General features: G+C 43.6%; 2 protein-coding genes and 1 long non-coding RNA gene across 6 annotated transcripts in view; 2 read left to right on the top strand and 1 right to left on the bottom strand.

Annotated features, from left to right (window-relative positions):
- Positions 1-11,165, top strand: part of DNAJC6 (DnaJ heat shock protein family (Hsp40) member C6) — an 89,849-nt gene extending 78,684 nt beyond the window's left edge. For all 4 annotated transcript variants that reach the window (XM_038414260.2, XM_038414258.2, XM_038414259.2 and 1 more), the window contains 6 exons: positions 1,637-1,705; positions 2,781-2,915; positions 4,746-5,012; positions 5,764-5,909; positions 8,406-8,582; positions 9,288-11,165. In XM_038414260.2, the coding sequence (XP_038270188.1) occupies positions 1,637-1,705; positions 2,781-2,915; positions 4,746-5,012; positions 5,764-5,909; positions 8,406-8,582; positions 9,288-9,389 (896 nt within the window). In that variant the 3' untranslated portion in view covers positions 9,390-11,165. The remainder of the gene's footprint in view (positions 1-1,636; positions 1,706-2,780; positions 2,916-4,745; positions 5,013-5,763; positions 5,910-8,405; positions 8,583-9,287) is intronic.
- LOC122455595 lies at positions 696-18,954 on the bottom strand. The gene is made up of 3 exons (XR_006273911.1): positions 18,941-18,954; positions 1,804-1,810; positions 696-890 (listed from the first exon to the last, which is right to left on the bottom strand). It is a non-coding gene; the product is annotated as an uncharacterized LOC122455595 (long non-coding RNA).
- LEPROT lies at positions 16,108-26,418 on the top strand. Its single transcript, XM_038414452.2, has 4 exons — positions 16,108-16,275; positions 20,201-20,276; positions 21,176-21,362; positions 22,776-26,418. The coding sequence occupies exons 1-4, from the start codon at positions 16,260-16,262 to the stop codon at positions 22,890-22,892; spliced, it is 396 nt and encodes a 131-aa protein (XP_038270380.1). The 5' UTR covers positions 16,108-16,259; the 3' UTR covers positions 22,893-26,418.
- Positions 26,419-27,299: the final 881 nt, after the last annotated feature.

The following is a 27,299-nucleotide window of genomic DNA, read 5'->3' as shown; positions in this document are numbered from 1 at the left end:
CTAATTAATTAAGATGAAAAGAGTCAGCGTTACGAGGGTAGAGGGAAATAGAGTAGGTTTCGGGGCGGATAACATGCATGGAAGAATGAGGCCTTGCTTCATTTAAAGCACTGAATTCAAGTATGATCCTGATCTAACTTGGGTTAGAACTATTTTCTTTACCTTGGGGCTTGGCTACACTTGTGAGTTAGAGCTCATTAAAGCAGACCCAGGTGCCCTAGCTCACTACCCATCCACACTGGCAAGGCATGTAGAGCACTCTGACTCCACAGCTAGAGCGATTCTGGTACTCCACCTCAGGGAGAAGATTAATGCTTGTTGTGCCTTGGCTGAAACACCCGGGCGTCTGTGTGAATGAAGTGTTGCATTACTGCGCTCTGATCAGCCTCTGGAACCGTCCCATAATCCCCTTAAGTCAAGTGGCCACTCTTGTCATTGTTTTTGAATCACCGCAGGAATGCGGCTATGCCCTTTGAAAGCTCCATTTCTGACAGCTGGCTGCTTATCTGCTCCGAGACAAAAGCAACCATTAGTGTGGAATGCTGGGGGTGTGTGTGTGTGTGTGTGTGTGTGTGAGAGAGAGAGAGAGAGAGGTGGGGGGAGAGGGAGTCTGCTGCTGTCTGAACTTACAAGACAGCATGCTGACATGCTCTCAGCTCCCCCCACATTCCACCTCAGCCCCTCCCCTCCCCATTTGAAAAGCACATTGCAGCTACTTGCATGCTGGGATAGCTACCACAATGCACTGTAGCCGTTGCAAGAGCTACTAATGTAGCCATGCCAGTGCACTTGTAGCTGTCAGCGTGGACAGATTGCAGCGCTTTCCCTACTGAGCTCTACGAAGGCTAGTTTAACTCCAAGCACTCTACATCTGCAAGTGTAGCCATGCCCTAAGACAGGTCACATTTTTAACGGAGACACTCTCTCTCTCTCTCTCTCTTCTAAAACGTGGGATTCTGCAAACATTTCAAAATTCAATTGAAATTCAAAATTGAATTCTTCTGCTGCTGGAACTTGCCAAGACAAAGGCATCTGTTGAATGTGTTAGATACTTTGTGCTCTAACCTTCCACCTAGTACAGTAGTTCTGTGCTCTGGTCACTGTTTAAATTCTTTCAGGTAAATTAATGTGTGGTAATAGGCATCTCAAACTGGCACAACCTTTAATTTCTGATAAAATTGAGTGCAAGCCAATTAACTTTGTTGCCTAAAGTAAAACAGCCTAAAATCATCCCCATTTGATAGCTACAGTTTATATAATTAAAAATCCTAATGGGTGGTGGTCACGTTGATTTTACGCATTGCCTTTAACCAAATCTGAGAAGTTTGTATGGGACTGTACAGCTTGTACAACTTAGTCACTTGAAACAGACATTAAATCTGCGTGCTGTACTTAACAAAACGTAATGGGGTAGGATCAAAGAGAAACCTTAGTCACAATAGCTGTGACTTAATACATGACTTCCATCATTACCAAATCCTAGACAGCCACAGAATACCACTATACAATTTCATTCTGCACTATAGGTTTCTTTAACTTTTTTTGTTTTTCCTCTCTGAGGCTGGGTTAGGGTTTTTTGTTTGTTTTTGAGGGGGGTGTAATACCTTAATAAATAAATAACAATTGTTTTGTTTAGCTTCTAGTACACCAACAGTTGCCATACAACCAGATGTTTCAGCTGGCTGGGAGTGGTCCAACAAATCAGGTTTGTATGGTACCACTTTCAATTCCTTTTTAAAGGTGAATTTTTAATGGGGAAAATACTACCACTAGCTGAAGAGAGCTGGTTTAATCTTCCGTTACCTAAAAACTGTACTTGTTTATGTTGTATTACAACGATTTTATTTACTCCATTGATGGAACACACAACTAAGATTCTCCCCTGAACTTAAGGGATCTAGTGCATCCTCCTTCAAAGGTACTCCTTCAAAGTTATGCATATGAAATTGCTGTCCTTTGAAGAACACAAGATTGTAGGTTACTGTAGTAACAGTGAACACTGAAGTAGTGCAAACCATTTTTCAGGAAGAATTTCACATCCCTGTTCAAAAAAATAGAAGTTTAAATGAAGTGGTTTTGTCCATCTTCTAACTTCCAAATTTTACTTCTCACAATCTGTGAAAGCTGGCTGGTTGGTGGGGTGTGTGGTGTGTTTTTTTTTTTTTTTTTAAAAACATCCATGTACAAGACTTCCAAACTCTGTGTGCTACAATGTAAAAATTGATGTGAAGGGTTTAGTTTGAAAATTGAACCATTTGATTGAAAATAGTCCTCATTTTAAGCAAAAACCCTGCAAAATGTAGCAGGTGTCTCATGAAATGCAAACTTCTCAGCCACTGAGGTCTTCAAATGCATTGTGGAGTCCTAACTGTATCTGATGGCTAGCCACTATATACAATTAATTCAAAGCTTTTAAAGTGTTTGACTTCCCTCTGCCCCCACTATATATGGTTGCAAAATACCCTGGCTGCTGTAGAAGCAATCTGAGAATACCAAGCCTAATGTTTTCTTGCATAGTTGGTGTTGAATGGTGTGTGTGTGAGAGTGTGTGTGTGTGTGTGTGTGTGTGTGTGTGTGTGTGAGAGTGTGTGAAAGAGAGATAATGAACTACTTACTCTTCAAAGTATAAAATGTCAGCTCAACATACACAGCACCTCAATGTTCTACAAGAGCATGCTTGAATTAAACATTAAGATGATGATATACTAGTGTGACTCCTAATGGTAAGTTTGAGCAGAGCTGATAAAGATTGGCTTTACAAACTCTTTTTCTCTCTGTAGGTGGCCTTGGTATGGGAAGCAAGTCAGCCGCTACAAGTCCCACAGGATCTCTCCATAGCACTCCCACTCATCAGTCCAAACCACAAACTCTGGATCCATTTGCTGATTTGGGAGCTCTTGGTGCAAATTTAGCAGGTTGTTTGTTTTATTAATAACAAATCAAATTTATATGGTTGGCCTGTTTAGAGGAGATGCTAATGTGGAAGTGTTGAGTTAGAATGGGCAACTTGGGGTTTGAGGCAGCATATTTCTGGGGGGGAGGGAGGGTTGGAGCAGTTTACTACACTTGAACCTCAGAGATGGTTTTGGAAAACAGCTGCTTCAAAGAAGGCAGGGGTGGACTAGATTCTTTATGCCTCTTCAAAGCTGGACTTCTTTAGGAACTTGTTGAAAGACTTGGCTGGGACCTCACCACTGTTAGGCAGCATGGGTTTGTAAGGTATAACATGAAGTCAATGACTTATCAATGGCAAGTTTCAACTTGCGAGGGGCTGCTGCCTTGATTTTTATCTTTAGCTTAAATCTGATGTCAACAAACGTGATAAACAACAAATAGGGCTTGGCTCAACCAATGTTTTGGACCATCCACAAATTCAAGGTTTCCTGGGAATGACTCTCCATCTGCCCTTTCAGTGGGCTTTATTTCTTCTGTCTGGGCTTTGATCTTCCTCTCTAGGCTATGCCTTTTTGCTGTCCTTGCTGCTCTGCCCTGACTCACTGCTCCATCAACACTTTCCCTAAAGATGGGGCCTGGAACCCCAAGGATCGTGCCTTAACTTGTGTCTCCCTGCAAATGACGCTTCACTTTCTGACTCCTAGATAAAATGCTTTCAGCTTATATTGACCTTCAAAATGATCAGAGGCCACCAAACTCTACTATTGGAAAGACTTTTGATCACATTGGTTTTTAAGACCCTCTCGTGTGGTCAATACCTCCGACTTTCTCTTGCTTGCACTTTACTAAACACAGAAATTTTTTTTTCATTTGCCAGCTCTTCCCACCCTCTGTTTCTTGCATTGGAAAAACTAACATGCATTTGGCTGCCATTTTTTTTTATTCATCTGTGTCAATGTCAGCATGGTTCTGAAATTAGGTTTCCCAGTTCCATCTGCTGGCTTGCCACTTGCTCTGTCAGAAAAAAACAAACAAGTGCCAGGCATTATGTAAGAAAGCAGTTGTTGGTCTTGCTTCAGTGAATCTGTGTAGTGACATGATGGATTCTAAAAACAAGCAAGAGCTTGGACTCCACAGGATATGGCCCAGACTTTAAATGTTCAGCATAGTTCACGTTTTTTAGGTCACATGAACTTGACCAAACTAACATTAAATGTATCTGAATTCAGCTTGATACTTAAAGCTCTGAAAGCTAATATTTTTTTGTTTTTTGTTACATCATTTTATTTTGGCCATTTTGGTGTCTTATGCCCCTCAGGAAGCAGTGTGTGTTGGGTTGCTTGGGAATGCAGCCCAAAGCTGGTGGTAAACTCCATCTAAGGCTAAATACTGGCACGAGACCGATAGTCAACAAGTACCGTAAGGGAAAGTTGAAAAGAACTTTGTCTATGCATACAATCTCATAGTAAATGTTGCTTGCCATTGTAACCACCACAAGAAATTGTTTGGTTCCTGACTGTCCACCGTGTATAGCACACAAGGAGCTCCCTGTGCTTATTGTTAGTTTCTATTACAATAGCCACTAGAGGTTATAGTCCAGGTCAGGGCCCTTTTCTGCTAGGTGCTGTACAGACTTAGTAAAGAACACTCTCTCTCTGCTCCAGAGAGCTTACAAACTGCATATAGACAAGACCAAAGGAAACCAGTGAAGTGACTTGCTGCCGATCACACAACAGGTCAATAGCTGAGTCAGGACACTGGGTTCTGTTCCCAGCTCTAAGACCAGTGTCCTGTCTATTGGAACATGCTGCTAACATTTTCTTTTCTCCTCACCTCTTTCTATATTGCAGGGGGGTCTTCATTTGCCAGTAAACCAACCACACCGACGGGAATAAGTGGAGGATTCCCTCCTATGGGCTCTCCACAGAAACCATCTCCCCAGCCAATGGGAGGTAGTGGTTGGCCGCAAGGTTCTGGATACTCCTGGCAACAATCACAGTCCAAATCACAGCAAAACATAGCACATGCCTCTCCACAGAACAGGCCTAACTACAACGTGAGCTTTTCAGCAATGCCTGGTGGGCAAAACGATCGTGGAAAAGGAACAGCCAATGCTGGTAAGATTGATTTATTCTTTCTCCCTCCTCCCCCACCTCCCCCCAATGACTTCCAAAATGTTTGCTGCTATTTAATGTAGCTCATTGCAAAAAGAGACAATTTCTGGCCGGAGTAAATACAACCAAACTGATCATTGTATGATCTCCAAGAGTAATTACATTTTGTAGTTGGGCAGGAAGAGATGGAGGGGAATGATGATTCTGAAGTTTGGTGGTATTCTGGAAATTCTGCATTCCTAACGCTCCTACAGCCATATGGGAATGGGTGACTGGATGAATCACTTGATTAGTACCTTTTCTGTTCATTCCTTCTGGGGCATCTGGCACAGGAAGACTGGATACTGGGCTGGATGATCCTTGGGTCTGACCCAGTATGGCTGCGCTTGTGTTCCAAAAGTGGTTGTAGATTTTTCTGTGTGTCTGAGTGTCCAGCTAGACATGTCTGATTGCAGAACATACGTGTTTCCCTTCAACTGGAGCCCAGTGCTTGGAATGCCTGAATCTGGAGCCAAAGTGTATTAAGTTGGATACATGCAACTAGTTGCCATTTCTGAAAATGCCTTATACTCTGGGGGGTGGGGTTCCTACACCATGAGGTGAAAGTTTACATACAGACTGTTGAAGTGTTAAGGGGTTATGTGCTTTTGTGATCAGAATATTGCTTTGGTGGGCAGCTTGAGGAAGATGTTTAATCATACTGCATATTTACAATAGTAGACTCTAACTTAAGCTTTCTGATTTTTTTATTAAGACTCAAAACCAAAGGTGTCTGCTGATTTTGAAGACCTATTATCTGGTCAAGGCTTTAATGCCCACAAAGACAAAAAGGGACCCAGAACAATAGCTGAAATGAGAAAAGAAGAAATGGCTAAGGAGATGGACCCTGAAAAGTTAAAAGTAAGCTGCATTCTTGTTGTAGTGTGATAACTGTACCCACATTTGAAAAGACTTTCCTTCCAGCAAGCTGAAGACTGAAATCCCACTCAGTTTCTTCCTTATAATTAGTAAAACTAGTCACTTTTAACTCTCCACAAGCTTAGTTTTTAAGAACAAACTCCTGTGCAAGAAACTACTAATGCCCTTGTTTATGGTATTCCTGTATTCGCTTGGCACTCACTCATTCTAGTGTGCGTTCATCTACTGCATGCTTGGTGTCTAAGATTTAGTATGTCATACTGAATTCCTCAGCTAGGCATTAAACTGTCACAGCAGAGCCACATTTTAAATACAAACTATCACTAACTCCCCTGCTTTCTACTCACAATCCTTAACTACTTATGTAAGATCTGTCATCGTGGCCAGCACACTGGGGATTGAGCTAGAGACCCCCGGAGCTGAATAGCTACAGTTTGAACTAAAGAGGCACATCTTTTAGCTGTGTCTGTAACCGACTTGCGTCATGTGCAGATCGGGTTCCGAGAGAGTCGTGTAATACACACCAGTGAGTTACATTTGTATGGAAAAGAAATGCTTGGAAAGCATATAATGCATTTTTAGCCACCTTAATACAACGTAGGAGCTAGAAATGAAGAGCTCGCACTAGGTGACTGGTCAGCTCTCTCAAGCCCACCAGCAGATGCTCTGGTTGCTGACATACCACAATTTTTGGGGAAGGTTGCCTTTGGACAATCCCAATTCTCAAATCCAAGAGCATAAAATAATTTTTTTTTTTTGCTATTTAGAGTAAAGAGCACTTCACTACAGTAAAAGTTTCTTTGTTTTAAAATGTTAGTCCAGAATAGAGCTTAGCAAATCGTGGGGTCGGTTGGTGTGTTTTGGGTGTTTTTTTTTGTTTTTGTTTTTTTTTTTTGTTTTTTTTGTACCAGAGGAAAAAAGAGAAGCTTCATAAGGTGGCATCTCGGAAAATTCTTACTGTAACTTCAAAAGTAGCCTTTCAAAGTAAGATTTCTTCCCCCCCACCTTCCCTGCTCCCCCATCTCAATTCCTCTATAGTGAGGGGGTGGGGAACTTGACAGCATTCAGGTCTTTAGTAAATCCTTACATCTTCTCTGGATTTGAGAACATTCCTCTGGGAATGTTCCTGCAGCTCTGGAGTTCTAGCTTATGGTTTAGATCAGTCTCTGTGGTAAACTGAGTTCCTTGCTCAGTGACATCGCCATGGCAGGTAGTCTGCCATAGGACTTACATTAGCTGTACCTGCTAAAGTCAGGGCTGCATTTAGTTCTCTGTATTTGTTGATCCTATATGTTCTAGCATTCTCCTGTTTTTCTCTGCTGAAATTCTTTATCTTTGAAGCAGACTTCAAATTCTTCAAATTCAATTCTTTCCTGGGTATCTGGCTGGTGAATCTTGCCCATATGCTCAGGGTTTAGCTGATCGCCATATTTGGGGTCGGGAAGGAATTTTCCTCCAGGGCAGATTGGAGAGGCCCTGGAGGTTTTTCACCTTCCTCTGTAGCATGGGGCATGGTTGACTTGAGGGAGGCTTCTCTGCTCCTTGAAGTCTTTGAACCATGATTTAAGGACTTCAATAGCTCAGACATGGGTGAGGTTTTTCATAGGAGTGGGTGGGTGAGATTCTGTGGCCTGCGCTGTGCAGGAGGTCGGACTAGATGATCAGAATGGTCCCTTCTGACCTTAGTATCTATGACTTGTTGATTAAATTGCCAGGTTATGTCATGGGTGAGCCATTCCAGGTGGGAAACCATGTAGCTATCGAGCGAGGGAGGAGGAATAGCTCAATCAAAAACCAATTAAACTTTATCAGCAAAATACAATTTGTGTTAAATTTGACAGTGGTAGGCTTGGGGATCAGTGTGGATGTGCAGATAAGAGGTGCAAAATGTTCTAAACCTATAACAATGAACAGTAATACCAGCTTGATTACAACTACTTGTAATCTTCTTCAGACTAATTGGATGTCAAGTATCAGGGGGTAGCCGTGTTAGTCTGTATCCACAAAAACTACAAGGAGTCCAGTGGCACCTTAAAGACCTAACAGGTTTATTTGGGCATAAGCTTTCGTGGGTAAAAAACTACTTCAGATGCATGGCTCCCAACTCCTTAAACAGATGCTTCAAAAATTGGAGAAGCAGGACTCTCCTGTAGTTTCCTCAAACTTTTAAGGTTTTGCTGCTTAGATAAACACTACTTGCTTTTAAAGCCTCCTCCCACCCGTGCTTGTCTATAAAAAGACAGTCAAGTCCTATAAGAGGTGCTTTTAAAAAAACAAAAAACAAAACAAAAATCTTTCCCTACTTTGAGACTTTCTGATAACATGCTCTTCAACCTGTCCTAAAATCTCGGCCTGAGTGTGTGTGTGGGGGGGAGTGATCCTTGGAAACCCTTGCCAGCCAAATGGCAAAATGTGGATTTGACACACTTCGCATCGGTTATGGATGCTTTCTTGTTGAGAATTGTCTCTTATCTCCAGATCCTAGAATGGATTGAAGGGAAGGAGAGAAACATAAGAGCACTGCTGTCAACGATGCACACAGTGTTATGGGCCGGAGAGACTAAATGGAAACCCATTGGCATGGCAGATCTTGTAACTCCAGAACAAGTGAAGAAGGTCTATCGGAGAGCAGTGCTTGTTGTTCATCCTGACAAAGTAAGTCTGTCTGTCTGTTTTGAGAGCGATCTTTATTTTTATAATTGAAAATAGAAGAATACCAGGCTACAGTCTGTCATCAGTGTGACATGGAACAGGAGATTGATGTTCAGATTTGATCAATTAATCCCAGGCTGGTAGTCTGGGATTGCTCCTATCTTTGAGAGGATCGTGGCTTTTGTTTTGCTCTTCCCGTGGCCGCAAGACTGGGTTTGCATAACCACGGATGACCTTTGAGAAAAATGTTTGGGTTGTGACCGCAACAAGTGAGGCTTGCAAGATAGGGAGGGAGATGCTTTTGTTGGGGAGCTGGAATGACCTGCTGTCAGACAGCAGCACCATTGCATGTAAGGTGACGGCCAATTTAGTGTCCTTTCACGAAAACATGAGGTTAAAATCCTCATTGCCCTCATCGTAGGGCTGCAGTGCTATACTCCTGAAGTTGCAGACTAGCTGTGAGGAGCCCTCATCTACTGAAAAGCTATGGAAGAGTAGGAGGGACATGATGTTTCATTAAGCTGTACCCAGGGTGAGCAACCCTCAGTAAGAGCAGTTAGGTTTAGTGAGGCAAAAACAAACTGAGAAGCTGTTTTTGTTTTAAAGTAAACTACTAAGTACTTTAGAATATAACCATGTTTAAATGTCAGTGGCATGTATTCTGATCTAGCAGATCGGTGATGGATTCTTTACTTTGTTCTCTTTTAGGCTACAGGGCAGCCATATGAACAGTATGCAAAGATGATCTTCATGGAGCTAAATGATGCCTGGTCAGAATTTGAAAACCAAGGCCAAAAGCCTTTGTATTAACATACTTTCTCAGACCTGTGCTCGTGCTTGTATAGTCTCTGATCACAACTTTGCAAGTTTCACAGATAACCAAAATTTGGAAGTTTCAAAATTGCTCATGAACCTAACACTTATCACGAAGAACAAAATGGATGTTTCCTCATACATACATCACACACGTTTCAAAAGCACAGGAGAATTTTAGCCACGTCTCCTAAAGGGAGCAGTGTCGCTAAAATTGCTCATAATACTTTGGAAGCTTATCCCATATTTCCAGAGTCAAGTGGGGTGAGGGAGGAACGCATTCTAGACAAAGGTGGAACTGTTTGGTGTTGGGACATTTGACGTCCCACTTCTGACCATGAATTATAGTGAGACACAGCACTGCAACTGAGTGCAATAACTGGAGAGTATGTCCAAGCTGAGATCCAAATGTAAGTGTTCAGCTCCAGGGACCTGGTTTAGGCACACCTAATAATAATAATAATCATCATTTGATATCTAATCACTTTTAGGATATTCTCAAAGGCAAAGCTGAGCAACTGGATAAGTCAATAATGGCAATTTAACGCCTTAAGCAGAGAACTGTACTTCACATTACAGCCAAGCGGTGAAATATTTAGAACAAATTCTACAGCACCATAGAGCAGAGTGACTTAAACTGAAGATCAAATTATTTGATGATACACCAGCCTAAGCTAAACACCTGTCAAGACGCAATGTTCAGGGAAAAGTGAACTGTGTGGGCGTGGGACGAGTCCATAGTTGTAGAATGTGAATAGTAAGGATTTACCACATTCCTGGTGAAGTTCTACCTATATGTAGAACTGTCTGATAGCCCATGTTTTTTAAGATTGCTGTGTCAGTTATACTGCTGCTTCAGAAGCTTCCCACATTAGTTAAAAATATTTCCCACTTGAGGGTTCGGAAGATCTTGCATCAACATGTTTTATCAGTTCCAACCAACTGTCCAAAAGTTTCTCGGAGCAGTTGGGGAAAGAGGGAAAATGGGATCTGTTACCCCTTCACTCTTCAGATCACAGTACGCAAGTTATCCAGGCATGTGGAATTTGTCTGGCCTTTGAGGTAACGGCAATTTGCATATTTGAGTTGCATTGGTCTAAAGCAATAATGGCAACATACAGGCGTTTCTGATGCTGAAGCCTTTCTTATCTAGTTATGCAGCAAGTTACTTTGACCCAGACTATTTCTCCTTTTGTAAAGTAACTAGAAATAATGGTTTATTGACCACGCTTCATGGATGAGATGAAATCTCCTATCTGCTTTAGCTTTAAAAGTTCAGCATATGCATAGGATGGGCAGAAAGGTTTCCATATTAATTCCTTAAGGAAAAGATCTATATCTGATATGAAAAGCTTTGGAAAGCTGGTGGTTTTTAAAGACAATCCACTTTTGTTTGTTTACTTTAAATATTAATTTTCCAGTGGCAAAATATTTACAGCAAAGGCAACATGTCAAAGGACGTTATTTTCTGTATAAAACTTCATCTTTTTGTTGTATTGGTCCATTATTTATTACCATGAACTGACAATGTGATATCAACACATACTTTTCATTTTTATATGGAAGACCTTAAAATGTTCAAGATAACCATAACAAATGATGTTATTTATTAACATATTATGAAATGTTTTTGATCCAGTATGTGCTTGTCTTATTTAAAAAGATAACTGGAATGTGAATCATGTTCCTGTGGTTTGTTGATTTATTTTGTTCCTCATTCACGTTTGTAGATATTGTGTGAACTATGCCTATATAATAAAAGGATCTCATTGATGTAATGTACATTTTTTTAAATGATAAACTACATTAGCTTTGTATCAAGTTTGTCATGGCAGAGCGCTCTGGGTAACTCAGTAATGTTCACAAAATACAAACCATCATTAAACTTTAAATAACCCAGGAGGGAAAAAAAATACCTATCCAAATTTAAACTTTGATTCTTCTCCAACTTTTTTTGGATGCATGAAAGTTTTGGGACCTTCTTATCTTGGAATTAGTTAACTCTGCAATTCATTTATTTTCATATCTCATAGTGACAGAGCTTATCAATGTTCAGGTTTACTGTTTGTCTAAAATTATTGTAATTTTTTTGTAAATATGCTATATACTCAATGTGACTAGTCTAAAACATTTGTAAAACTATATACTAAAGCTCAAATTCAATAAATTCAGGTATGTGCTGTGCTTGTACAGAAACATCCACTTTATTACTCTGAATACAATTTTGGGGAATAAAACTGTGTAAATATAGCATAAGCAGGACCGTTAGTGATGAAGTTAAAACTGTATTTTGCAAGATTTTTACATGTTACTAAACAGACCCCCTTTTAATCACTTCTCAGGAGGAATGGACCCACTCAGCTATGCACCTGAAATAGCTATTGCTAATTTTTCCTGGAGAAACAAATCAACAATGGGTGCTCCCTAGAGACTTATGTATAGGCTACATTTCCTCTAGAGCAATGGTTTTCAAACTTCTTGGCTGTGTACCCTTTTCCAAATAACGTAGTTTACCACATACCTCCATCTGAGATAGCAAGAGGCAATGTGGAGGGGCATGTGCATGCCCCCCCCTCCCAATTTTTGCCTTCCATTTAGCAACAGCTAATAGGTTTTTAAACTGGGGGGGGGAGGGCAGCAACAATCCTAGGGGGCTCAGGCCAGCCCACCCCACAAGGTTAGTAACTCAAATGAGTAACTGGCGTTGCCACTTCTCCTCTTCCCCTCCCCCCCGCCCCACCCCCCCAAAAAGTTCCTCTGTGCCCCCCTAGCAAGGCATGCCCCAGAGTTTGAAAACCTCTGTACTAAATAAAATGTATTGTCTGCCGTTACAGGATTTTTCTCATATACCCCCTGATGAGAGGTGGTACATATACCCCAGTTTGAAAACCACTGCTCTAGTGCAAAGAAGCTGTGTGAGGAAGTTAGTCTGCTTTGGTTTCCATTGCTGAAGACAAATTAGATTAATAGGGCAATAATATCTTGATGCATATGAACAGGTATATTGGGGAAAAATACACAACTAGAAAATGACTTTTAAAAAAAAAGAGGCCAGAGTATGATTTCATTTACATATATATCTATACAAGTGTTTTAGATGGGTGTAAGTAGAAATCCAGTTCTGTATTTTTGTGCTTGCTGTGATTATGGCTTTGTGCCTATTGCCATGTCTACAATACATACTTTGGTCAATGCAAGCTATGTTGGCGGAAAGCTGCTGCTGTTACTGTGTTGCGTCTGTGTGTGCACTTGGCTGCGTGGGTTAGCGCTGCATGTACTCACCAGGAATTCTTGTGTTAAAGCACAGTGTGGTGCACCAGGGATAGGTATCCTAATGTGGCATTCACTACCATCTAGTGCACTCTTTCTTTTGGGAAATTTTCGCAATGCATGGTGGGGCAGAAAAGTCTTGTAGGCATGACTGGGAACTAGGGGTCAAGCTCCCATCATACAATTTTATCTGTACCATAATATCTCCATCCTGTAGCTTTTTGTGTGTTTTAAATCCTACCAACCCACGTGGCACTCTGCTTCCCCACCATCTCTGACAGAAGCATGGAGCCTACAGTACTCTACACTATTATCCTGAACATTGTAAACACAGGACCAAGGATCTCTACAATTTGCAGAGCCCCAGGGAGAACCACAACAATGGGGAAGCATGACTATTTCTTCAGAGACAGATTGCTGAGGGATGTAGTGAAAACCAATGCAAGGTTCTTGATTGCATTCACAGAGCAGCTGCAGGTGGTGGAGCACCACTTCTGGGCCCAAGAAACAACCATGGACTGGTGGGATCACATCATGATACAGGTCTGGGACATGAGCAATGGTTGCAAGATGTGAAAGACCCCATTCCAAGCAAACCCCTGCCCTCCATCGCATGGATACCACAATGAAAGCTGCACGGATAGTTGAAAAGTGAGTGGTGATCTCACACTGGAACCTTGCAATGCCAAATTGGAGAATCCATAGTGGGGTCTATTATCATGTAAGTTTTTAGGGCTAATAATTGTCTCCTGCTGTGCAGGACTATGACTCCTGGCCAGGGCATTGGAGCCTTCCCAAAAGGTGTGTGTTGGGGAGGGTCCTCACACAGCTCTCCCCGATCAGGCTCTGGCTGGGGAAGGAGGGTGGGAGGACTCAGAGCTGCAGCCCAGCCATGTTAAGAGCTTGCAATGCAGGAGGCTTGCTAAGAGCAGCCCCTGTCCCCATCCCTGGCCAGGGCAGGTGGAGGATCCATTGCTCCCCTAGAGGTGCCAGCGCGGCTCTTTCCATGGCTGGGCTGCAGCTCTGAGCCCTTCCTCCCCCAGCCAGAGCCAGATGGGGGAGAGCTGCAGGGAGCTGGCACGGAGTCGCGGACCCTCTACCTCCACCTGCCCTGGGCTAGTCAGGGAGCCCAGGGGGTGGGGACACAGGCAGTACTTTTTAACTCTAGGTTTTTAGTCTCTAGTTAGCAGCCTGGCAAAACAAGGCTGATGTTGTCTTGGAGACAAGATACAGGACCTATAAGCTGGCTCTAATGTGCACCATATCTGACCTCTCAGTCCTCATCCTTAAAGGAAACCTGAACAACACCTTCAAAAGGCTAGCCTGGGAACTTCAATTCATAACTCTGCTAGACTCCAAAAATTATGGACATAATAAAGACACTGGATTTATGGCTCATTACAACAATCTATAAGCCAATAACACTCCTTGACTTGACATTTAAATGGTCTTTTCAACGTGTTAACTCCTTTTCTGTTCCACCCTTTTATTTAGCTTTGACACTCTGGGCCAATCTACACTTAAAACACTGTGTCGGCACAGCTGTGCCACTGTAGCGCTTTAATGAAGACACTCTTAAGATAAGGGGAGAGAGCTCTTACGTCAGTATAGTTAATCTACCTCCCTGAGAGGTGGTAGCTATGTTGGTGGGAGACACTCTCCAGCTGACATAGTGGTGTCTACAGGGGGGGTTAGGTCAGTTATAACTGTGGCTCGGGTGGATTTGTCATACTCTGAGCGCCGTAGTTTTACTGATATAGGTCTGTAGTGTAGACCAGACCTCTGAGTGCCTTTCCCAGACCTGAAGAAGAGCTCTGTGTAGCACCAAAGCCACCAGAAATTGGTCCAATAAAAGATATTACTGCACCCGCCTTGTCTCTACTGTATACACACGTATTTGTATCTGGAAAGACATTGTTTTGCCTTCTTGTACAGTTCCCCTTGAATTCAATCAGTCTAGGCATATAATAAATACTGTCCTAACCCCACTAAGAATTAGCCCAATACATTCACACAAGAAAGTCTTCTAAGCTGATACCTAGTAACCTCCCCTCACTGACCTGGTCCCATTGGTATGTATCAGTATTCATAGGTTAATACATGCAGCTCCTACAGTATTCATAACATTTCATATTGCCTCCATTTCTATCAAACATACACCAAGAAAAGTGGAATGTGTAATTCTCAGTTGCCACAAAGTCTACCACTTTGTTTTGTTTCGCTACCTTTATCCTTCTCTACTCCTACTAGGCTACCATACAAATGGCAAACCCATTTAATGGGCCCATGTCAGTGACTATGACTTTAAGCAAGACTGATCTAATGAAGTAATACATTGTAGTGCACTTGGATAATCTTGATGCTGGTTTGCTGCAGGGGACAAATTAATAAACTTGGTGCTCATGTTTTAATTAGGTGGCAACCCCTGATCCAGATTTGCAGTACCTCTGGTTCAAACCACCAGTGGGCTGTAGACTACAACTATTATTAAATTCAAACCAGCTGACTTCTGGCGGACTGTTTCCTTGGATGAGCCAAGTCAGGATAGGGTGACCTGTAGTAAGTGCAAAAAAATCAGGGGTGGGGGATAATAGGAGCCTATATAAGAAAAAGCCCCAAATAGCGGGACTGTGCCTGTAAAATTGGGACATCTGGTCGCACTAAGTCGGGGCAACACTACAAGAGGGCCCCTAGAAAAATAGCTTTTTCTGAAGGCTTTCAGGTGAGAACTGCAGGCCTTGTCTACCTGCCTTTCCTGCGAGACTCTAGTAGGGCTGACGGGGGAAGGAGCAGGACAAGGCGAGCAAACAGAAGCAAAACCCGACGCTGCAGCGGCAGCAGCAGCAATTTGTGTTCAGCCAGCTCGAGACTCTTGCGTGTCCAAGGCGTAGTGCACGGAAGCGCGTGGGAGAGAACGTCTCCCCGGCACAGGCTCCTCCCCTCCCCCGGGAGAGGCAGGGAGCCCGCCAGGGCCACGCCCCACGCTGGAGGCCGCCAGCCAATCCCACGCGCGATGCCGCTGAGCGCTGTCAGGCACGAGCCCGCCCCGCCCACCTCCAAGGCGGCGCGCGCGGAAACGCCCCAGGCCTGGTCGCCCTCGCTCCGCCGCTGGCCCAGGCGAAGGGGCTCGAGAGAGGGCGGCTGGTTGCACAGGCTCGCTGGGGACGAGCCCACGCGCTGTCAAACCTCGCGAGGGGGCTGGCTCCAAACAGCCTCGTTGTTTCAGTGGGACCCGAGGGTTGGTTCACACGGGGGGGGGAGGGAATAAAGCACCCGCCAGATCCGGGGTGGGGCACGTGGACAAGCGCGGCTCCCCCGGCGGGCAGGGGCGGGAATGGACGCGGGCTCCCCCTTCTGGGCCGGCCGAGGCGGGGCTGAGCCTGAGGGGTCGCGCGTGGGGAAGCAGCGGCCTCGCGCCGGGGGCCCTTTAATGGCTCCTGCCCCCTGTGGCCACGTGGGTAAGGGGCCGGGGCCGGGGGTGGAGCTAATAGGGGCGGGGTGGCTCCGTTGGCGGAAGCCGGAAGTAGCCGCAGCCCGCAGATCCGCTCGGCGCCACGAAAAGCGGAGCTCGCGCCCCCTTCTCTGCTCCCCGCGACCATGGCGGGGGTGAAAGGTACCGAGCGGCGCTCCGCAGCCCCGCGCGGGGCCGGCCGAGGCCTGCCCCGGAGACCGTCTCCTGGGGATCTCCCGAGTGTCCCCCAGCCTGGTCACCCCCCGATTCCTCCCGCCCGAGCCTCGTCACCCCCCGATTCCTCCCGCCCGAGCCTCGTCACCCCCGATTCCTTCCCTCGTCACCCCCCGATTCCTCCCGCCCGAGCCTCGTCACCCCCCGATTCCTTCCCTCGTCACCCCCCGATTCCTCCCGCCCGAGCCTCGTCACCCCCCGATTCCTTCCCTCGTCACCCCCCGATTCCTCCCGCCCGAGCCTCGTCACCCCCCGATTCCTCCCCTCGTCACCCCCCGATTCCTCCCGCCCGAGCCTCGTCACCCCCCGATTCCTCCCGCCCGAGCCTCGTCACCCCCCGATTCCTTCCCTCGTCACCCCCCGATTCCTCCCGCCCGAGCCTCGTCACCCCCGATTCCTCCCGCCCGAGCCTCGTCACCCCCGATTCCTCCCGCCCGAGCCTCGTCACCCCCCGATTCCTCCCGCCCGAGCCTCGTCACCCCCGATTCCTCCCGCCCGAGCCTCGTCACCCCCCGATTCCTTCCCTCGTCACCCCCCGATTCCTCCCGCCCGAGCCTCGTCACCCCCCGATTCCTTCCCTCGTCACCCCCGATTCCTCCCGCCCGAGCCTCGTCACCCCCCGATTCCTTCCCTCGTCACCCCCCGATTCCTCCCGCCCGAGCCTCGTCACCCCCCGATTCCTCCCGCCCGAGCCTCGTCACCCCCCGATTCCTTCCCTCGTCACCCCCCGATTCCTTCCCTCGTCATCCCCCGATTCCTCCCCCCCGATTCCTTCCCTCGTCACCCCCCCGATTCCTTCCCTCGTCACCCCCCGATTCCTCCCCCCCCGAGCCTCGTCACCCCCCGATTCCTTCCCTCGTCACCCCCCGATTCCTCCCCCCGAGCCTCGTCACCCCCCGATTCCTTCCCTCGTCACCCCCCGATTCCTCCCCCCCGAGCCTCGTCACCCCCGATTCCTTCCCTCGTCACCCCCCGATTCCTCCCCCCCGAGCCTCGTCACCCCCGATTCCTTCCCTCGTCACCCCCCGATTCCTCCCCCCCGAGCCTCGTCACCCCCGATTCCTCCCCCCCGAGCCTCGTCACCCCCCCGATTCCTTCCCTCGTCACCTCCCGATTCCTCCCCCCCCGAGCCTCGTCACCCCCCGATTCCTTCCCTCGTCACCCCCCGATTCCTCCCCCCCGAGCCTCGTCACCCCCGATTCCTTCCCTCGTCACCCCCCGATTCCTCCCGCCCGAGCCTCGTCACCCCCCGATTCCTCCCCTCGTCACCCCCCCGATTCCTCCCCCCCGAGCCTCGTCACCCCCGATTCCTTCCCTCGTCACCCCCCGATTCCTCCCGCCCGAGCCTCGTCACCCCCCGATTCCTTCCCTCGTCACCCCCCAATTCCTCCCCCCCGAGCCTCGTCACCCCCCGATTCCTTCCCTCGTCACCCCCGATTCCTCCCCCCCCGAGCCTCGTCACCCCCGATTCCTCCCCCCCCGAGCCTCGTCACCCCCCGATTCCTCCCCTCGTCACCCCCGATTCCTTCCCTCGTCACCCCCCGATTCCTCCCCCCCGAGCCTCGTCACCCCGATTGCCCCCCGAGCCTCGTCACCCCCGATTCCTCCCCTCGTCACCCCCGATTGCCCCCCGAGCCTCATCAGCCCCCGATTCCTCCTCTCGTCACCCCCGATTCCTCCCCCGAGCCTCATCACCCCCGATTCCTCCCCTCGTCACCCCCCCAGATTCCACCCGCCCAAGCCTCGTCACCCCCCCCGATTCCTCCCCTCGCCATTCCTCAATTCCTCCCCCCTTCTCCCCTTGTCACCCCGATTCCTCCCCCCTTCTCCCCTCGTCACTCCGATTCCTCCCCCGAGCCTCATCAGCCCCCCTTCTCCCCTCGTCGCCCCCCAATTCCTCCCCCTGAGCCTCGTCGTCACCCGATTCCTCCCCCCGAGCCTCATCAACTCCCCTTCCGAGCCTGATCACCTGCCGATTCCTCCCCCCCGATTGCCCCCGATTCCGAGCCTTGTCACCCCCTCGATTCCTTCCCCCCCCCAAGCCTCGTCACCCTCCAATTTCTTGCCCTCAACCATGGTACCCTCCCAAGTTTTGTCACTCACGATCCCCTTCACCTGATTCTTCTCACCTCCTGCTTCCTCCTCTCCCGGACACCCTACTCTCCTGAGTCTGGACATCCTGATCTTTCTCTCTCTTCCCCCCTGCCTCGTCAGACCTCCCCCTGCCAGTTCCTCTTTTTTGAGCCACTGTATTCCTGAGCTGAGCTTGGACACCCAGATTCTCCCCTGCCCCCGCCACGGGACCCTTCAGAGCCTGGAGTAGGGTTGCCTGGACTAGGGTATTGTCCTGGAGTCTCCAGGATTTAAAGATTATGTTATGTGATGAAATCTCCAGGAATTTGCCCAACCAAAGTTGGCAACCCTAGCCTGGACAGCCGGATTCTCCTCTCCCTGCCGCAAGCCTGGACACCTCAGTTGCCTCCCCCGCCACCACCATGATAGTCTCCTGAGCCTCATCATTCCTGATCTTTCCCCCCCAGCTAAGGTACCCTCCCGAGCCTCAACATGCAAATTGCCCCCTCCGAGCCTGGACACCCCAATTCCCTCCTATGAGGATCATCACCCCTCAATTCCCTCCCTGCCCAGTCATGATACCCTCCCAGCCTTGTCACTCTTGATTCCCCCCACCCCGAGCCTGGACACCCCGATTCCTCCTCCTGAGCCTCGTCTGAGCTGAGCCTGAGCTGAGTTCCTCCTGTTCCCTCCTCCTGGAGCCTCGTTGCCTCTCCCTCACTGTGTCGTCCTTGTTCCTCCTCACCTTGCTCTTCCCCCTTGCCCCTCTCAGTCTCCCTGACATCCCCGATTCTCCCATTCCTTCTGGCCTGGACCCACCACCATTTCTCCCCACTGTTCCCCCTCGCCTCTGAGTCTGGACACCCCCAGTTCTCCCTCACACACCTCTGCTTCTTCCCCATCCTCCCTGTCCCCGAATCTGGTCCCCCTCAGTTCTCTGGATCCCCTGTTTCTCGTTTTGCCGCCAGAGTAGCTCCCCAGCTCCCGCACCCTTCCGCAGGTGTTCCCTAGGTGACTAGATGTCCCAATTTTATAGGGACAGTTCCGATTTTTGGGTCTTTTTCTTATATAGGCTCCTATTACCCTCCACCCCCGTCCTGATTTTTCGTACTTGCTGTCTGGTCACCCTAGAGTTCCCTGAAGTGGCTGACATCTGTAAAAGTTGTGAATACTTTTGGAAGGCTTGAGGTGATGTTACAAAAGGCCATATCCTCAAAGATCAGGATCTAATGATACTTTGGCCTTTTTTACCTTAGGGGTAATCAGAAAGACTTGCTGGTTTCATTTTTTGCTTTCAATGCACTATTAGGGTGCTACAGTGTGTGGACTGCAAACACTGTAGGGAACAGTTTAAAGTCTAATAAAAGCCATATTTGTATTGTGGTGTGTCTTGATTTCACAAGATATAAAAATGCTATTATTAGATTTTAATGAAACTTTAAAAAGACTAAAAATCCCTTAAATTCTATTTTGAAGCATCAATAAGTTGTTGCTATGATCATTCAACGAAGAATATGGTATCAAGAGCAGAAAAGGTGCAGAATAAAAATCAAACAAATGAGGAATGTATCTGCTACAATGATCATTGGTAACCAAGTCACACAATGAATTGAAATAATGAATCACTTTGCATTGCAGCTGCTGATTCACGTCAAGGGCAGTTTTTACTGACTCTTGGAGAAAGTGTTGCTGTGACGTCAGGGTGACTTCCTCTTAAAGTTATAATAATTGTTTCGTTTTGATTTTTCGCATCACAGTCCATTTCTTTGTTCTTGTACAGCCCTTGTTGGTTTATCCTTCAGTGGAGCCATTGGTCTAACGTTTCTTATGTTGGGATGTGCCCTAGAATATTATGGGTAAGAAATAATTCAGTTCAAAAATAAAAATTGACTTTGTTCTAACTGTGTTCTTGAACTGCCCATATAAATACACATATGCAGTCGAGTTGTATGTCTCCCATATAATTTGGAGTATGCACATTTAACCACTGTTTTATTAGCTAAAAGGTAAGTTCAGTAGTTAACTAAGAATTGTGGATTCTGATTGGATGGCTTTGTAATCCATTTAGCTTTGCATTATTATTATTAATATTAAACCTATTGTTCTAGAACACCATTGTAAGGTCCAGAACCAACACTTGTAATGGGGTATATAGTTACTGTAAATCCACTATTTTCATTGATGTTTAACTCCTGTAAAAACTGGACTAAAATCATTGTACACCGAGTCTTGGTTGGGTAGCAATAGAGTGTTGTTTAATGAGTCTGTAATTTTAACTTTGTAGTAGTATTTTTGCAATAGATTTCTCTAGTATTGATTTGATTTTAATATTTTACTGATTTTTTTAAAATAGTAATACTGAATTAATGGAGTAGAGGTGAATTTATCTGACATTCACAAGCAGCATTAAAAAAAATACAAATGATATTTAAATTTTACTAATTCTAAATAACCACCAGAAGGTTTATTTTTGAAAAAGTATATAAAAATAACTGTAAAATTCACTGAGTTTTAAGATTAACTATTAGATATACATTTTCCAATAGTGACTAAACATGCTTACATATCAATTGTTTTTTGATCATCAAAAGGCTAAAAAGTAGGTTATTTAGTACAAACATTGGTCCTGATCTTACAAAGACACATACACCTAATTTTGTATATGTGAAAATCCCTTTGAAATCTATAAAGTTGTCTGATTTGATTTCAATGTGAAAAGTAACTTTTTTCTTTTTTGGGGCTTTTTCTCCCACAGTGTGTACTGGCCCATGTTTGTCTTGATATTTTACATCCTTTGTCCCATTCCTCACTTCATTGCAAAAAGAGTAAGCGATGACACTGATGCTGCTAGCAGTGCCTGCAGGGAGTTGGCATATTTCTTCACAACTGGAATTGTTGTTTCTGCCTTTGGAATGCCTATAATTCTTGCACGTGTTGAAGCGGTATGTTCTGCTGACTCTTTCTTATGATAAGAAACTTACTACTGTTGCACATTTGTTGACAGTTCTCATGCCCCTGCCTACCTTGTATTGTTGCTCTTTTCAGCTCAAATCTTGGGAGTCATTTTTGTTCACAAACTTTCATTTTCATCCCTTATGATCCTTAACTAGTCTGCCTACTCCCATTTCCAGAATTCTTGACAGTGGCTCTTCTGAAATCTGTATCTATGCCTGTTCGTTTCCTGTCTTGGGTATTACAGCTCTCTTATTCTGGTCTTCTAAAAATTCTGTTTACTGCAATTTAGGGTATCCAAAATGAAATTCTTGCTTAAAGAAATTACCTTTCTGGTTTTCAAAACATTCCACAGACTTGCTCTACCTTTTATCTACCCACTAACTCCATTCCTCTCTGCCCCATCCTGAGCTGCTCCTCTGTGGGATGGATTCAGTCTGATACTGGTTCTTTGCCATGTATTTTGAACTCTTTCCTCCCTGCTGCTAAACTACTGAAACACTTTTTTTCTTAATATCACTTTATAGACTTCCTCTTCTGCTTAGGCTTTTGTACACTTCATTCTAATGTATTTTGTAATGCTCTGTGTAAAGGACACTATATAAAAACAGTTTTATTTGGGCATAAGCTTTCGTGAGCTAAAGCCCACTTCATCAGATGCATACAGTGGAAAATACAGTATTTTCTACTGCATGCATCTGATGAAGTGGGCTTTAGCCCACGAAAGCTTATGCCCAAATAAATTTGTTAGCCTCTAAGGTGCCGCAAGTAGTCCTCGTTCTTTTTGTTGATACAGACTAACACAGCTACCACTCTGAAACCTATATAAAAACAAATTGTTTTAGCAATTGTAGGTTTTTGACAGTAGGCAAAGCCAGAAATGCCCAGAAGAGGGTACTCTAATCCCTAGCAACATCTCCTAAGAGCAAAATATTTTTAAGACTGGGGCATGGGATTGTTTGGCTGCAAAAAGCTATTGCTATTTATTTTTGCAAATTATTGTTCATTGTTATTCCTTGCCTTGATTTTATGGAATATCTTCCAATTTGTAATGCATAAAAGCTAGGAGAAAGCATTGAGTTTGAAAGAATTTTCTGTATATTGTATTATTTGTTCTCTTCGCCAAGAGGATTCTGCTTTAAGATAATTATTTAGTTCTGAAAGGTGGTGTATAAAGAAGACTGTCTAATGAAGGGAGAATTTACAAGTATAATACTAGTTACTTCAGTGGTTGCTAATTGAATGCTTGACCTGAATCAATTGTTTATTGGTCTTTTCCCTTATGCTTTTAGCACCCATGTGTAATATTTCATTTAGCTTATCTAATGCATGAAAGTAACACAGAACTGTACACGTCATGTAAACCAAATAAGGATTTTTTTTCTTCTCATCTTGTATTTCAGATCAAGTGGGGAGCCTGTGGTCTTGTGCTAGCTGGCAATGCAGTCATTTTTCTTACCATTTTAGGTTTTTTTCTTGTATTTGGTAGAGGAGATGACTTTAGCTGGGAGCAGTGGTAGGACTTCACTATGATGATGGTGATAGGCAACACACATGTTTATATACTGTATATATGTATGTGTGTATGTAGGAATGTTTGTGCCTGCACATGTAGCCTTATGCTATCTGAACATAATATGCTTTTTTACACTTGTATGTCAGACAAATTAAGGGCAAAGAGCCTTCCGACAGCTTTTTTTAAATAGGTACAGAATAAGCTGAAATCACAATTGCTAAATCTGTCCTTAAATCTTTGTTTACACAGTGTGCACTATTTTATTGATTTTTAGTTTTTAATTTTGGTATAATACTATTGGTATGTATGTTGGAAGTCAGCTAACATATCTGACATTTTTAACAGCATAATCAAAATGGGCCTATATATTAACTATACTGTTTAGTCTCCTGGTTTCGCTAACTTGATTAACTTCCATTTTGTGACTAGGATGGAACAAATATTTGCCTTTGTATTCAAATAATTTTAATTTTCAGTAGCTTGTTCTCTCAGTTTAAAAAAAAAAACCAACCCATTGAATAGCTATAATAGCTGCTACCAAGTTTCTCTTTTCCAATCCACGATAAAGGGAGAGTGAGAAGTATTGGATGTTCTAGGATGCTATGTTCTAATTTCTCTGCATTCTCAGGCTCACCTTTGTATTAATGGCCCATAGTGCACCACCAGAACCACATCTGGTCTTGGAACTCACTACTACAGATAAAGGGAAGTAGATTCAACAAACACCCTCCCCTCCACTCTTATTCAGCATTCAACAAATAGAAAAGGAAAATACTGTGTTTTCATCCCACTCTAGTTGTAATTGTGGGTGTATGTTGGGGGTAATCTGATAATAACTCCATTTTAATGTCTTACCATGTTATAAACTGACATTACTTCTTATGTATAGTTTCCCCACCAAAGAAATATTTCAAACTGCTGTCAGAAAGTTTATAATCAGAATGCATTGAACACCTCTGTTATATTGTGAGTCAAATGCCTGAATTATAAAGAAGTGAAATGTTCCAGTTAGACGTCTTTAATACAGCAGATACTATAGGACTTGGTATTTCCTCAATTCATGTCAATTTTTTTAAAATACTTTTACTCAAACCCTTACTTTCAACTCTTATAAGAAAAAATGGTAATATTCAAACAGTACAATATATTTTAAATGTCATTATTCTAATAAACATTTACATAATCACACTATTATTATATTAGCAAATTTTACTACTACGAGACAGTGAATCCTTCAGATTGTGAAGGAAGCATTTAATTTTGTAGAGGTTTATTCTGACGTGACCTTAACTTTAGAGGCATATGTAATAAATTTCAGTACACCTGAAAAGAAGCAAGGAACTAGAAACTCTAATTTATTTTGTCATAGAAAAATGGGTGCATCAAAATCTGACATTTGCAATTAGAAGAAACTGAATATTTAGATTGGGTAGATATTTTAATCACCAGTTTTGTGGAATAGCAATTTGAGAGAGAACAATTTTCATGCTTGCATATTTGCAACTTATTCATTCATAACTGAATGTTGCCAGCCTGTGAAGATATGGAGAATAAAATACCATGAATAAATATGCAACAGCCATGAAGAGTCTGGCCTATGGAACTGACGTATACTATCTGCCCTAACCTAGAAAAATATCTGCACAAGCATTTGATGTCCAAAATAACTTCCCACAATTGACATCCTGTGGATTTCCACACAAATAAAGGCTTAAAAATTAATTATTGCTGTGTCAGTGCTTTGAGACTGTGGACTTTGGTTTATCCTTCTTATCAATGAAAAAAATGTAAACTGAAAATATTTTTGAAACACAAATAATGCAATGTATTCAAATTTCACTTTGCTGATAGGAATATGTTGCTTATTATATATTTCACATAGATATAGTTTTAAATTTGTTTAGACACAAAACCGTTATTTTATCTTCCAAGTTGAGACTGCACTATATTGATGTGATGAAAGTTTCCACAGCACTGAAGATTAGATGCAGCATTTGCTATTTCCTGCATTTTCAGACAGAAGGAAACTGAAAATCATTGTGTATCTGAAACACAATTTTTCTTGTAAAACACTTCCTTAAATATTAGTTTTCCTGGCCTTTTTAAAATTATCATTGCTAGCCTTCACTGTAGGATATTTAACAGAGGAGTATGATGTCAAACATGAGCAAACATTCTTGTGTTTTTTGTTCATGACTTTCACAATCAAGGCCACTATCCTTGTGGTTAAAATTTGTTGCACCATGCTGATTTTAGTGTAGAATGTTATAATTGTAAAATATTACTCAGGGAAGTTACGTGCTCAAATTACGAGTTGAGCTGTTTGAAGAAAATTCACTTTTGGTTTATCTGTTTTGCCTGGATTTTGAAGAAGTAATTTTTTGTATCATGAATTGCTGTTCTTTCACTCCACCATTTAGTTGAGTGAAAAATAAGAAAAGGATAGTTTAAAGTACAAATGGTGTCGGATCCTGCAGATAACTAAGTTTGTGAGTTGCCCCATTAAATTTAATGGAACTAATGTGAATAAAGGATTGGTCCCTCGGGGTTTAAATGAATGTTTCATATTTCACTCTTTGGACTTGATACACAGAAATGAAAAGGATGCACTAATCACATTTCACAGTTACCGCTCCAAAGAATTTTCTTTAAGGTGGTGGTGGTTTTTGCTTTTTTTTTTACTTAAAAAGGGGGGGTTTGTTGCAGTTCCATGGAAATAAAGAGACAGACATTAACTATCAATATCCCCTTCTTAATCAGCATCAGAAACAATCTTTTAAAAAGAATGGGAGGAACAGAAAACAAGGTCCTACTGAGGCTGCTCTAATGCTTTGAAGACTTTTTGTGTTGCACCTAGATACCATTGGGGTGGGTACATTACAAATCAGTAGATAGCTGGTTGGAGACAGTAAACGTAGTTGGGTGGAGACAGTAAACATTTTTTTCTGAAAAATTGCTCCATATGCTAATTCTCACTGTCAGTTTCCATGCAATTATCATCACAGTTTTCCTTTTTTAAAAGAAGTTGAAATAATAATTAAAGTGAATGAAGAGTTTAAATCTAAATTTGCCTGAATTAATCTTTAGTTAAATTATCAGAAGTAGGAAAAAATAGCCTTCAGTTTATTTGCCAAGAGCTATGCCCATTCATAAGAGTCTGGTGCACTGACAGCCACTACGAGGCATAAGAGCATCCATTTATTGCAGTCTCCTTATAATGGTTTTTCTTGTATGCTAGGTAATATATATCCAAAGTGCCTTAGCCTCAAAATTTATTGTACATTTGAGAAGGCATAGACATACAAACACTATTTTGCAATCAGATTGAAAAACTATCATTACATAATATATATCTTTACAGTTGACCAATAGCCTTTTCTGTACTTCAAAATAGAGTACAACTTTTATAATGTTTGTAAAATATTTCTTTTCCATAATTGCCAGGTTACTGAAATTATTAATACATTTGTAAATTAAAGCACTCATCTTTTTTCAAGTTGTCTAATAAAACTGCCTAAATGTAGATGACACTCAAGTTGTCCTGTGTCTGTCTTTTGTGGGTTCTGTTTTGAATGTTTTTTAAAATTCTCTGCCTTCTATTACACCTAACAAAGAGAGAGGCTAAGAAACAAAACCCTAATTAACATGCTAGAGCAAGTATAATGACCTGCCTAGATGGTCAGTGCTGATGGGCTCAACGCATAGTGAAACAAGTTTCAAAAACCATATTCTAATTCAGATAGGAACATTTACCGTTATCTAGTAAAGGTTCCTGCCTAGATTAGAATATGCTTTTGGAACAGTGTTCTGCCATGCTTGCATCCTGTTGGCACTTGTCACCATAACCATCTTAAGAACACTGTTCCACTGCACCTGGGTTTAAACCACATTCTAGCATGCTTATTAAACCTGATGAAAATGCTGGGTAGGTGGGTCTTCCTGGAAATTAGTCTTTCCTTTAGAGCTTACCACTAATATAAATCGAGTGCTCTGTTGAAGTTTTTCTCATGTTCTTCTGTTGCTCTAACACAGGAACAGCTTCATGAATGGTAGCAAGAATGTTGACTGAGGGCTAGTGTTTTTACCACTGTATCCACTAACCCTGCTCTCAACAGCTGTGCAACTAGCTTGCTTTGTACAGTTATGAGCCGTGACTTAACTTTTCTCTGCCTCAGTTTCTTCATCCATAAAATGGTAACAATATTGACCTGGGCAGTTTAGAGGCCTAATTTATTTTTTTTATAGGCCACTTTGTACTCCTAGACTGACACCACACTTTATGGGACTCTCAAAGGACATACACAGTTCATTATTTAATTCACTAGTGAGTAAGCAATGTGTCTGGGTATATGTTAATACTGAGAGAACATCTGTTTCCCATCAAATGGGAGCTGGTTCCAGACATTCTTTC

This window comes from Dermochelys coriacea, chromosome 8 (genome assembly GCF_009764565.3).
Source record: "Dermochelys coriacea isolate rDerCor1 chromosome 8, rDerCor1.pri.v4, whole genome shotgun sequence".
NCBI classification, from domain to species: domain Eukaryota; kingdom Metazoa; phylum Chordata; order Testudines; family Dermochelyidae; genus Dermochelys; species Dermochelys coriacea.
This window is presented reverse-complemented; position numbering and strand designations above follow the sequence as displayed.